This window comes from Clinocottus analis, unplaced genomic scaffold (genome assembly GCF_023055335.1).
Source record: "Clinocottus analis isolate CAN_PGR_092001 unplaced genomic scaffold, fCliAna1.0.p SCAF_23, whole genome shotgun sequence".
NCBI classification, from domain to species: Eukaryota; Metazoa; Chordata; class Actinopteri; order Perciformes; family Cottidae; genus Clinocottus; species Clinocottus analis.
Genome location: NW_027175965.1, coordinates 384,122 through 396,773, shown reverse-complemented (window position 1 = coordinate 396,773; position 12,652 = coordinate 384,122). Strand labels below are relative to the sequence as shown.

The 12,652-nt window shown below is 38.7% G+C and overlaps 1 protein-coding gene across 1 annotated transcript; it reads left to right on the top strand.

The window, feature by feature from the left end:
* The first annotated feature begins 249 nt into the window (after nt 1–249).
* LOC137793761 (complement factor H-like) lies at nt 250–5,136 on the top strand. The gene is made up of 9 exons (XM_068590114.1): nt 250–323; nt 549–734; nt 1,131–1,236; nt 1,680–1,756; nt 2,188–2,379; nt 2,597–2,785; nt 3,578–3,763; nt 4,294–4,473; nt 4,818–5,136. The coding sequence occupies exons 1-9, from the start codon at nt 254–256 to the stop codon at nt 5,009–5,011; spliced, it is 1,380 nt and encodes a 459-aa protein (XP_068446215.1). The 5' UTR covers nt 250–253; the 3' UTR covers nt 5,012–5,136.
* The last annotated feature ends 7,516 nt before the right edge of the window (nt 5,137–12,652 follow it).

Genomic DNA, 12,652 nt, shown 5'->3' with positions numbered 1-12,652 from the left:
TGGATACTAAAGTTGTGCGTTATATAGAGTGTATGTCTAAAAGGATACTCTACATTGACTTTTTCTGGAGTTTTAGTATTGTTAATGTGAAGTACATGCTGTGTGTGTAGCCCTGCGTCACGTCGTATTCATCCAGCCTTGTGCAATCCCACGGGGCAGTCCATGTTGCGTCCCTCGGTACTACCTAAGGATTCCAGCTTGGGACAAACACAAAGAATACAGAGTTCGTTAGCCGCAGTTAGACTTTGCCGAAATGCAATTGCCTTTCATCTTTCTGTTCCTCCAACTGTGGAGGAGTGTGGACGTCTCTCTGTCGCCGAATGGTAAGACACTCCGAAGGTGCGACTGGTTGTGAAGTTAAAGGGAGCTGGATCTGGTGTGTGCATGGTGTGGTTGGTGTAGTGTGTACAGTCTAGTGTCAGTGATGCTCCTTCCCAGCCTCATGGTTAAAGAGCTTCTGATGATAGGACTTTGACTGACATCTGTAGTATACAACTGTTGAGAAGATGACCAATGTACTGTTTTCTCGACATGTTGCTGTTTGCTAGCATGTTCGAGGCTCCCGGACGTTCCTCACGCCCAGGTCTCAGAAAACACCAAAAAAGCTGAGTACCAAAATGGAGACGTGATACAATTCACTTGTGATACTGGTTATACATCAGGTCCAGCCATCTCTTATGCATGTAATTCTACAAGCGGCAACTGGACGGAAGTACGTCGAGGAAGTTGCTACTGTGAGTTCAAGGGCTTTCTGCTCCACTCTTTATTTTATTGCATTTCAAATAATCAGGTTACAACTAATGTGAATCCTTTCATATGCTGGAATTCATTGTCTTTTCTTCTCAAATCTCGTGTGACGGATTTTTGAGGGATTGTCTACGCATTAAATTGTCTCGAGATGAAAAAACATCGACATGCTATTGTTTGGGAAGTGTCTGCGTAACCTTTCACTTCACTGTCCAAAAGTAACTGTTATTTATCAGATGGTAATGTTTTGGGCAACATTTGGTAGCAACTAGACATCAATATGCTTCTTCAAAGCGAAAATAAGTAACATGAAAAATGAAAAAAATCAGGTTGGAAAATGTTTGGTTGATGAATAATCTCTTTTTTCGTTTTATTTTCTTCAGTAAAGCCATGTGAACTTCCTGATGACACTCCCAATGGCTATTATGAAATTATCCATGGAGTAGAGTTTGTATTTGGTACCACAATCAAATACATTTGTAATGAAGGGTATGTGCATCTGGAATAATTCATAACAACTAGACATAATAGAAACACAGACTACGAGCAATATTTAGACGATGCATTATTTAAGTTCACAGTATATTGCAGTAGTAAACAGATTTTAGGACATTTGTATGTGTTTGATGATTGTCAATTTTATGAAAACATGTTTTCTATGATTATACGTATGCAAAATGATATTGTAACATATTGTCAATATGGTGCAACCGTTACAAGTTTCACACAAGTTATTGTGACAAATGTATTTAAATAAGCAAAACATCATGTCTACATTTGTGTTTATAACACATTATAGTGTGTTATTAGCCATGTATTGTATACACAGCGTAACTGTGGTTTGGTGTATAAGTCGACACAAAAAGCGCTGGCACGTTGTTTCTCTCTGCTCTGTCATTTCTCTGACGACATTTCCAAACTGTTCTTTGTAGATATCAAATGGTGAGTAAGGTCGCCACCAGGACTTGTTTGCTGAACAAATGGAGCAATCATGTGCCAATATGTGATCGTAAGTCTTAAGAACACAGCAGCAATTTTAGTTCTATCAAAAACACGAGGAGTTTGTTGTTTATCTTTGCACAAATAACACTTTTATTAAAGCAAACCTCCCATTCATTTTGACATCATAGACATTGTTATATATTGTATATATTGTAAAAAAAACAAAACTTTATGGTACATTTTGGCAAGAAAACCTCCATTTACTGCAAAGTGTGCCGGTGGTCTTTGGGTGGAAGATTACCTTTTGGAGAAAACTGATTTTAAAATCTGCGGTTTCAAACAATTTACAGTACTTTACATTTTCTAGGTCGATTTTCTGATGAATTTTGTATTTTCTTTTTTAGCAACTATGATGCTGAATTCCACAAAAATTGATTATTTAAAAGAAAAAAACTTTTTTTCCTTCATTGACCTGACCAACTGTTTGTGTTTACTCAGCTTTGAGCTGTGAGCTTCCGCCAATAGATGAAGAGGTTACAGTGAAAGGTTTACCGGATAATGACGATTCCATACTTCCTGACCGCTTCCTGAAGTTCAGCTGTGACGGTCCTGGGAAACATCTGAATGGCAATTCAATGCTGATATGTGGTAAAGATGGACAGTGGGACAATCCATTCCCCTCTTGTGAAGGTAAAACCTCTAAGATGGAAATCATAATTCTGTAAACAATATTTTACTCATCATTTTTAATTATAGATCTAGTTACAATATACAAAAATTACTGTATGCCTAACCCTATAGGACAAAGACCTCAGTAAAAGCAGCTGATTCCAGAACAATCCAAATAATCAATGAACTCATATCCACTGAGTGTTTTATTTGATCATTTCTGTTTTATTCTCTCCAGACATCACTTGTAAAGTTGACGTGATGCATCCTCATCTCATTGTCACTGGACTACCACCAGGAGCAGTTCAACTCAAGATTGGACAACAGTTGCAGTTTTACTGCGGCGATCAATTTGAAATACACGGGTCAAGAGAAATTGAATGTTTACAAACTGGCGAGTGGAATGTGGCATTTCCAACCTGCGTTGGTAGGTTCACTTTTCACTGGAAGTTAATCCTATTGTTGTTGATGTTTTCATTTGCATATTTGGGTTCACCCATCTTTTTTGAGAGCCATAACGGACATAGATGAAGACTTGTGACAGACGTCCAAGGTCACATTAAGTCAACGCATCAATTGCAGGTCAAAGCTAAAACTGACACTTAAAGGCATTTTATAGCAGGCGCCTGAATATACTGTTAGATATGACAGTAATACAATAATATATACGGACCTAAACTACATGACATCACCAAGAAGTTGCTGGATAGTCGTTTCAAAGGTCGAAGTGGGGGGCTCCGGCTGTCGCCATCTTGTCAGTGACGACGGAGCCTAACTCTAGAATAGGCAATGCGGTGCATCATCGGTGGAGGTAGTCAATGACCCGAGACAGCATCCACCTGTCACTCAAAGCAGCCACGCCCTCAATTATGTCTAACTCCAAGCCTAAATTGTTTAAAAGGGTGAGTTACAGTTACAATAAATGTCTGGCTAAATTTCTCAGCACCTCTTGGTGTTCATCAAACCATAAGAAAAAAATATTTTATATATTATTTTATGGAAAATCCGCTATAAAGCTCGACAGAGCTGAGGGGATGACAACATCCCTTTTCCCATGAAAGTAATGTGATCTATTGTTAATGTAATCAAATAAGTAAGAAAGTGCTGTATCATTTGCATACAGATGTAATCTTTCAGAATTGTGGGTATATGAAATGCAAAAAGTCTGATATGCTGCAGCATAACCTCTTGAGTAAACCGATTCTCTTCTTCAAAACAGGCAAATGCAGAATTGCAGGTGTTTCAGACAACGTGGGCCTCAGCACACATATACGAGGCAATCATCTGAGGAAAGGACAAAAGTTAAGGTTTTATTGCCACAGAGATGAAGACTTTCTTCGAGGGAAGGTAGAAGTTGAGTGTTTAGCTAACGGACAGTGGAGTGATTCCTTCCCAACATGTGGAGGTAAATCAATTCTTTTTTTGTCCCTTTGCTCCATAACTAGGGAAATGATGGGAAATGATGATCCATGAACAAATTCTTAGAAGTCTCCCATAGTGCAGTGCAATATTCGAGTGCTTGATTTCCTTGGCACCCTGCCCTGATACGTATTTTCTTTGTGCTGCTATTCGCCCCCCCCCCCCCCCCAGCCAAGTAAATAGAAGTGACTCTTAGTCTTTGTGTTTCGTGTTAACCGTAATGACTGTAATTTAAAACAATTTCTCCAGGAATTCAACTTAAAATGAAAAGAAAGTTGAATTATTACTATTGCTATTATTACTATTGAAAGTTGAATTATTACTATTACTTATTATTGAATTAATACCTCCTTAAAAGGTGTAAAAAAAACAAACAACAACATTAAAACCATCATGAAGGTAGCTGTGTATTAAAGTCTATTTGATTCATGCTTGGTTGACGCCAATAAACTGTCAGTAATAGAAGAAGCTTTTTCGGGACTGACTTGTGTGTGTGTTTTTTTGACATTCTTTTAGCTCCTTTGGGTTGTGGGAGGTCCCCAACCGTTGAACATGGAGACATAAAACAAAGAGGTAAATTTCAATACCGCCATGGAGAAAGGGTGGACTATATCTGTCAGATATTCTATATCATGGAGGGTGATCCTTACAAAATCTGCAACGACGGGGAATGGATTGGACAGATGAAGTGTCTAAGTAAGTAACTCCCAGACATGTTGCATTTTGTGAGGATTTTGCATACGTAAAACTGATATTCTGGTTTATTGTGTTTGCATATAGTGGCTAATATTAACAGAATATATCAGTAATACAGGATCATTACAGAGAGTGTAGTGTTTGTTTAGATCTTATGCTTCAATCTAAAGATCCAGTAATGATTTATATGTTGAGTATTGTAACACTACATGTTAACAATTACATTTGGGAAGATATGCTTATCTTTCAATCTCCACATCTTTTATCCAAGAAGAGCAATAATGAAATATGCAGTATAGTCGTACCAAATGAATAAAATACTGTTTATCTGTTATCTTTTGCAGAACCCTGCACTGTGGATGAACTAATCATGCGCTCACATAATATTAACTTCAGATATGGATCTGAAGATAAGCTGTATGCAACCCATAATGATCATCTCACTTTTGAGTGTAACAGAGGAAAAAGACTAGTTGGCACAATGAGCATGCGTCAGAAATGTGTTGATGGTGTGATGCAACTGCCCACGTGCCAGTAAAGGTTTTCAGTTCACTGGATGAAACATGAGCTGGATGAGCAACCAAAGTAAAGAGTTAGCCCCCTGATGTCCTGATACAGTGTTTGTACTTCATGTGGTCATTTTAATTAAACATATACATCTTCACTTGTTTTCTGCCTCTATTTGCATGACGAGAGTCAAGTCTGTTTGCCCCATCTGTATGTGCTTAAAGGAAGATTCAAATGAGCTTTTAATAGAGCTATTTTGGAGAAAACTGTTCTTCCTGTTCAAGATCATGCACATTGTATTTTATCTGAAGCAATTACTGCCACCATATTGACAGATGTCCCAAAGCTCTTATTTCTGCTCTAAGGAGCGAAGATCAAGGAGCGAGGAGGGATCTCTGAGTAGCCATGAACAAGGATGCAAGAGAGCGAGCTTCCAGGAAGTGTTTTGACGCTCGACACGCCCCCTCGTTGTTCATCAGTCATTTGATTGGACGCTGCAGCTGATCGGACTGATTGCTGAAGTTTCATACCCGAGTGAAGACAATCACAGATTAAACTCTATATATTGATTCACCATTTGGTTAAAATATATGTAAATTTTAGGTCTGAATAACAAAAGAACCAAAAACAACTGTCTTCATTTATAAAAGGATTCTGTCTTTTCATGATCTGTTAATCCCCTCAAATCTACTACAAAGAGAATGCATCTCCAGTGTGGCAGTGATGATAACTATGTATTTATTAGTATAAGTACAATGATCATGTGTACAGACACAAACGCCGTCAAAAGTCTCTTCAGCTGTTAAAGCCGACTGACAGCTGATCCAGATGTGATCAGCGGCCGTCATCAGAAACAGATGCCGCTTTACGTGTAGCTTCAGAGGAAAGGACTTCTCATGTCTCTTAAAACGTATTTCCTCGTTTCCTCTCTCCTGATCAGAACTGGATCAGCTGTCAGTCGGCATTAACAGCTCAAGAGACTTTTGATTATGGACTTATATTCGTAAAGATGCAGTTATCATAACTGTTACCTTGTAACGGTAAGACCGGTTACTTGTGGTGCCAGTTCCTTCTGCGCCAAACAATATCTCTAAAGGAGAATCAGTTTTTTTTACCTGAAGAAATGGCTGAGAGGTATGATCTTAGTACATTGTGTGCATCTTGCAATTATTATGTATATGTATATAGCCATTCATTCCATTTGTAATAACAATTTTTAAAAATCCAAAGTCAAAACTTACTTTAAGCACAATGTGCATTACATTTTTAAACAGTTTCCAAAACTAGAACCGTGTCTTAATGGCCTAAACCCAACAATATGTGAAACACAGGATGAAAAGCCAGTAACAAAGTCAGGTGCTTTGTAAATACTGTAAATGTAGTTAAACAACTTCAACACATTCCTTTACAGCTTTTTTTTATGAATAAGACGGATAGGGCCAATGTGCAGTATGCACAAAAGATGTGATCTATAAGCATATCTGGAATGTTTACTACTGCAAACAGTTTGTGTGTTGCGATGAGACATGCGTTGGATGATCCCAGTGAACAGTCCATGTTGTGAACCTCAGTGCTCCCTGAAGACTCAAACACGCAGGAATTCTTCTCAGGACACTTTCGTCTAGAAACAATGCTCTTGTCTGTAATCCTTCTGCTTTTCCAACTGTGGGGAAATGTGGAAGTTTCTTCATCACAGTTTGGTAAGTAGGAGTCTTTTTTATTGCTAAAGTGTTATGATTTAGCTCTGTGGAGGAACAGTGTTTAGCTTAAACTCAAGATGTATTTAAAGAGAAGAGAAAGATGTCTTCAAAAAAATGTGCATGTTTCGCTTTGTGGTGTTTCCTTATTACAGGGATAATTTGTGCATGTGTTAAATTCTATTACAATTGTATTTGTACACTGACAACTATTTATATGCTGAGCTTTCCATTTAACTGTTGAAAAGTAATGGCACCCAATAATAGTTATTAATCTTTTTTGTAGACGTGATTTAAAGATATGATAGGAACAACCTGTACATTACTTTGGTATCTAATATGCTGGATTTTCAAATGGCCGTGTTTGTGTCCACATACCTCACTCAAAGTCACTTGTGTAAAAGTGCTGCAGTTTGAGCAGAGGCAAGTTTTTCCGTGCGGTCCTTCCTTTAACTGCTTCACTCTTAACCCCTCTGTGTTGCGGTCATTTTTTACATTTTCCATTGTCATGTTTGTTACATGTGCCTGAAAATATCTTTGGACGAGCCAACCCTACTCTTTTGTACAGTGCTGTACATGCCTCATATGTGACAATGTGTATCTTCTTCCCAAAAGAATTGATTACCAAGGAGGACATGTGATACATTTCACTTGTGAGCCTGGTTACAAAACATCAGGTCCAACGATCAGATACGTTTGCTCAAGCGAGGGCTGGCTGGCAGTCCAACAGGAAACATGCCAACGTAAGTTAAATGACTTTCTGTTCAACACTTTCACGACCGACAGAATTAACTGTTGTTGAACCCTGGGTGTATTACATCACATGGAAAGATTAAAGGAAATGGGATACTGCAAATAATAACATATCTAAATGATCCATTTCCATTTTAGACTCAAATAAGTCTCAAATTAAATGCTGTGTGTGCATTATTCATACCGATGTTCGCACAACACTTAGTGTAATAAGATTTTCATGTGTTTGCTTTTCCATTGTGCTGTTGCCACTTTTATGTGAGGTCCAATGTCTGAATGTTTTACTTGTTGATGTTCCGTCTCTCATGTCAAAGTAACATTTCACTTTGCAGTGTTCAGAATTACTACATTTCTTTATTCATTTATTTTCCAGAGATAACATGCAACCGTCAGGATTACCAGAATTCCAACATTGATGGAAATGATCAGAACGTATTCAAGTACAGAGATCGGGTCATTTATAACTGCAAGACTGGTTATGAGGGACGTTTTGCTTTAACCTGTGAGAAAACAGGTTGGGTCGGGTCTGAACAATGTAGTAAGTAGAAAATACAATACACAATATAGTTGAAAGGACGGTTGTTCTTTTTTTCACATTATTTTGTTGACTTACACCAGAATATATATATGTTTTATTTTAAACTGATAAAAGATTTTGATCCTGAAAGGTTATACATATACATATTGTGAGTCTTATTAAATAATCAATATGAATGTACTAATTCAACATCTGATATGTTCCTTACTTCCTAATTAAATAAAAAATATTTGAATTTCACCAGAAACCTGTATGGTAAATATTTCTTAGTTTCATTGACTTTGTTTCAGGGAAAGTGTGTAAAAAACTTCACATTGACGACGCACAACCCCACAACGAAAAGGAAACTTACGGGCTCAAAGAACAGGTCCAATATACATGCAGGAACGACACTAAACATGTTTTTAATGTTACCTGTGAGCAAAGTGGCTGGACTGGGGTCATGAACTGTTCAGGTAAGAACAAAACGGTACCACGAATATAGTTTTAAGGACAATGTGTGACTGGAGTAGTTATGTTTTGATAGCAATAGAAATAGTAAGTATCTCCTAAATGCATAAACAAATCTAAGTTACATAATTCATGTCATTACCCAAAGAAATAATATTAAAGATGTGTATTGTTGAACAAGTTCTCCTTCATGCTCTGTTCCTCCCATGTGAACCGTATTTAAAAAGTAGCAATAAAATGCTGCTTTTTATCATGTGGAATCTTTTGAATCCCGTCCAGAGTGACAAAACAGCATTAATAGATCAAACACAGGGGACTCCCATTACATTTGATCGACATGTAATAATAATGATAACCGGGATTTCTGAAGCTAAGAGCTGTTTTCAATAAGTCATTATTCCATTATCCAAAATGCTTATCCTATTTAGGTTCATGGGGCGCTGGAGCCGATGCCAAACCCAATATCCTTGTGAAGCCCAACAACTTATTATGAATAACATCAATAATCATATGCACATTATTCTATTACAGACATACATTATACATAAAAATTACAGAATTATCAGCAAAGCAGACTTTGAAAAATTCCTTTTGAGCAAAGTTAGAGAGGAAGGCAGTGATTCAGTAAACTTCTTGTTATTGTAGCGGTTGACTTATCGATAAGCAGAATAGTGTTGAGGTTCATTTGGTTCCTACGTTACAAAGTTTCACTTTTTTCAGTCTGCTCAATTAAGGCCGGTTTATATCCAGAGAGCTGTGCATCGGCAAAAAAACATTTAGAATTACATGAAAAACATTAAGCAATAAAAACTTGTTTAAATATTATCCATCCATCCATCCATTTTCCGCCGCTTATCCGGGGTCGGGTCGCGCTGGCAGCACACCCAGCAGACCGACCCAGGCTTCCCTCTCACCCGCAACATTTTCCAGCTCGCTCTGGAAAATGTAATCCCTCCAGCGTGTCCTGGGTCTTCCCCGGGGCCTCTTCCCAGTTGGACGTGCCTGGAAAACCTCTAATGGGAGGCGTCCAGGAGGCATCCGGATTAGATGCCTGAACCACCTCAGCTGACTCCTTTCGATACGAAGGAGTAGCGGCTCGACTCCAAGCTCCCTCCTGATGTCCGAGCTCCTTACCCTATCTCTAAGGCTGAGCCCGGCCACCCTACGGAGGAAGCTTATTTCGGCCGCTTGTATCCGCGACCTCGTTCTTTCGGTCACGTCAATGTGGTGTTTAAATATTAGATTACCTCAAATTAAATATATCAACTTAAATAGAACGCAAATAGAATATACCATAAATACAGTTAGAGTGCAGTTACAGTGTAATAATAACAACTTGTAAGTTGCTCAAATGCAACAAAGATATTATAAGTCCAGTAAATTAATCTGCCAATAAAACTTTTTAATTTACATTTGTTGTCTGGCAAAATATTGAACCTGCTCTCTGTTAATCAATAACTCACTGACATCCAGTCTGGGGACAAAGTTAACCTTCAGCGGGGATGTGGTAAGAATGGGGTTTGGCACTTTGAATGTTGGTCAATACAATGTCCTAAAATGAAGGCAAAAGATTACAGTGATGAATGTTTTGGTCAACACTATTCATGACACAGTAAATGTGGTAATCAAACTGGACAAAAAGTATTTCATCATCAGCAGATACTCACATACATCACACGTCAACTTTGCTAGATTGACACCACCACCAATCAACTGGCAGTGTGTACATACAATGCTAGGTTTTTTACATTCTTCAGGTTGTGGAAAGCCACCATCCCTTACAGATGGAGGCACAACAGGAACGCTTCAATCCCAATACCGCGATGGTGAAAGGGTCAAATATCGATGTCGTGATAGTTTTTTCTACGTCATGAAGGGTGGTCCTTACAAAACCTGCAGCAACGGGGAATGGACTGGAGAGATGAGGTGTCTCAGTAAGTGGCTCACAGACATGTTAACAATTACATTTGGGAAGATGTGCTTATCTTTCAAGCTCCAAATATACTTTTTATCCAAGAACAATAATGTAATATGCAGTACAGTAATCCCCCATGAATATAATACTGTTTATCTGTTCTCTTTTGCAGAACCCTGCACTGTGGGTCTACTCGCCAAGCGCTCACATAATATTGACTTTAGATCTGTATCTGCAGATGAGCTCTCGATACCCCATAATGAAGAGATCAGTTTCGTGTGTACCAGAGGAAGAGTAGTCGGCCAAATGAAGATGCGTCCGACGTGTTTTGATGGTGTGATGCGACTGCCCACGTGCCAGTAAAGGTTTTTAGTTCACTGGATGAAACATGAGCTGGATGAGCAACCAAAGTAAAGAGTCAAACATACACATATACATCTTCACTTGTTTTCTGCCTCTTTTTGCATGACGAGAATCAAGTCAGTTTGTCCCATATGCATCTCTGGAGAAACTGTTCTTCTCTAGAAGAGAAAAAAAACAATATCCAATATATTAATAACTTCCACAATTTGGCCTCCTTCCCATTAATAACAATGTCTGGTCTTAGATTAAGAGTTTTGTCACCACACAATGAGGTGAGCCTGACAAAACCCGCCACAACGGTGAATGGATTGGACAGATCAGACATCTCAGTAAAATACTACTACCTTTTATATTTTACTCCCTTCTGTGAGGATTTCACATTCGTAAAAAAAAACATGTGGTTTCCTGTGAGGTCAGAGCACAGAACCCTGATGTCAGAGCATAGAACCCTGAGACGGAGCACAGAACCCTGATGTCAGAGCACAGAACCCTGATGTCAGAGCATAGAACCCTGAGACAGAGCATAGAACCCTGATGTCAGAGCACAGAACCCTGAGACAGAGCACAGAACCCTGATGTCAGAGCATAGAACCCTGAGACAGAGCATAGAACCCTGATGTCAGAGTATAAAACCCAGAGACAGAGCATAGAACCCTGATGTCAGAGTATAAAACCCTGAGACAGAGCATAGAACCCTGATGTCAGAGCACAGAACCCTGAGACAGAGCATAGAACCCTGAGGTCAGAGTATAAAACCCTGAGACAGAGCATAGAACCTTATTGCCATCATCTGATCACCGTTATGTCTCGCAGAACCCTGCACTAGATAGAGAGGTCTTGAGCTCTTATATTTCCTTCAGACTTGACTTCGACAATAAGTTTCTGGTTCGTCCTGTGACCCTGTACCGGGGCCCGACCAAAGCATTTAAATCTAGCTCCAAAACATTAAAATGATGCTCACACATCAACAATAAGATAATGTGATATGTAATACTATATCTGGTATGAGGATTTTTAATAGTTTTGTTGTTGTTGCATTGGTACATTTATATCATTAAAGGATCAACGTATCTTTCCCACCACTGTGTGTACTACGCTTTGAAGTAATTCCTGCCATTACAAATGTGTCCAGTATATTGAAATTTCCCAAGAAAAATATTGCATTTAGTGCAGCCCATAGTTATGAACTTGACTTTAGGGGCACCAAGGGAATATCCCCTGGTAATTTGAGATTGTGTGGGTGTTTAAATGTTTTGATGACCTTTGCCCTCTTGCCAGTAAACGCTTTAGTTAACCAGACGTCAGATGAGCTGGCAGGACAAATATGTAAATGATTAACCAGAGGAGACGGCGACAAATTCTGCAACAGCTTTGCATCAGTCATCTAACAATTTTAAGTCCAATTTTTATTGAAGAAAAAAAAAAAAAAAAGCTATATTTTCTCCTTCCTTTCTTGAGTTTCAGAGCGCTGTTGAGTTTGCTTAATTATAAAGTCTAGATCTAACATTAAATCTTTCTGCGGTGGCAGCTTCGAAATGTACACATTACGTGCCACCATAATGCGCCGTTACGAGTATTCACGTATATGATCACGCTGTTTTAATTCTATGCGAGCACAGAGCCAGACTATCGCAGAGCCGGTGTGCAAGTACTACCAACCCCAGTCAGTCAGTCTGCCTGTTAATATGTACCACACTACGAGATAACTGTATTCTATTGGATACTCTCTTGTGATCTGCAGGTACATCCTCATCCATTAGTGGACGGGTCTACTTTGAAACAGAGTAGGATGAACATGGATGCATCTTCACAACAGAATGGCATGGAAGTGTTACATCCATTTTCACTCTGGGTTTAATGCTGTTAGAAAACAACAATCATGAATATTTATTTTGTCGGGGAAATGCTAGAAAGATTTCAGTCTGGGTGTGTAGCCCCTGCTGAATGAAACTATTG

Coding starts and splice junctions, on each gene's coding strand:
- LOC137793761 (XM_068590114.1), top strand. CDS start 254: ATGCAATTGCCTTTCATCTTTCTGTTCCTCCAACTGTGGAGGAGTGTG. Junction 735..1,130: donor ACGTCGAGGAAGTTGCTACT/GTGAGTTCAAGG, acceptor TATTTTCTTCAG/TAAAGCCATGTGAACTTCCT. Junction 1,757..2,187: donor TCATGTGCCAATATGTGATC/GTAAGTCTTAAG, acceptor GTGTTTACTCAG/CTTTGAGCTGTGAGCTTCCG.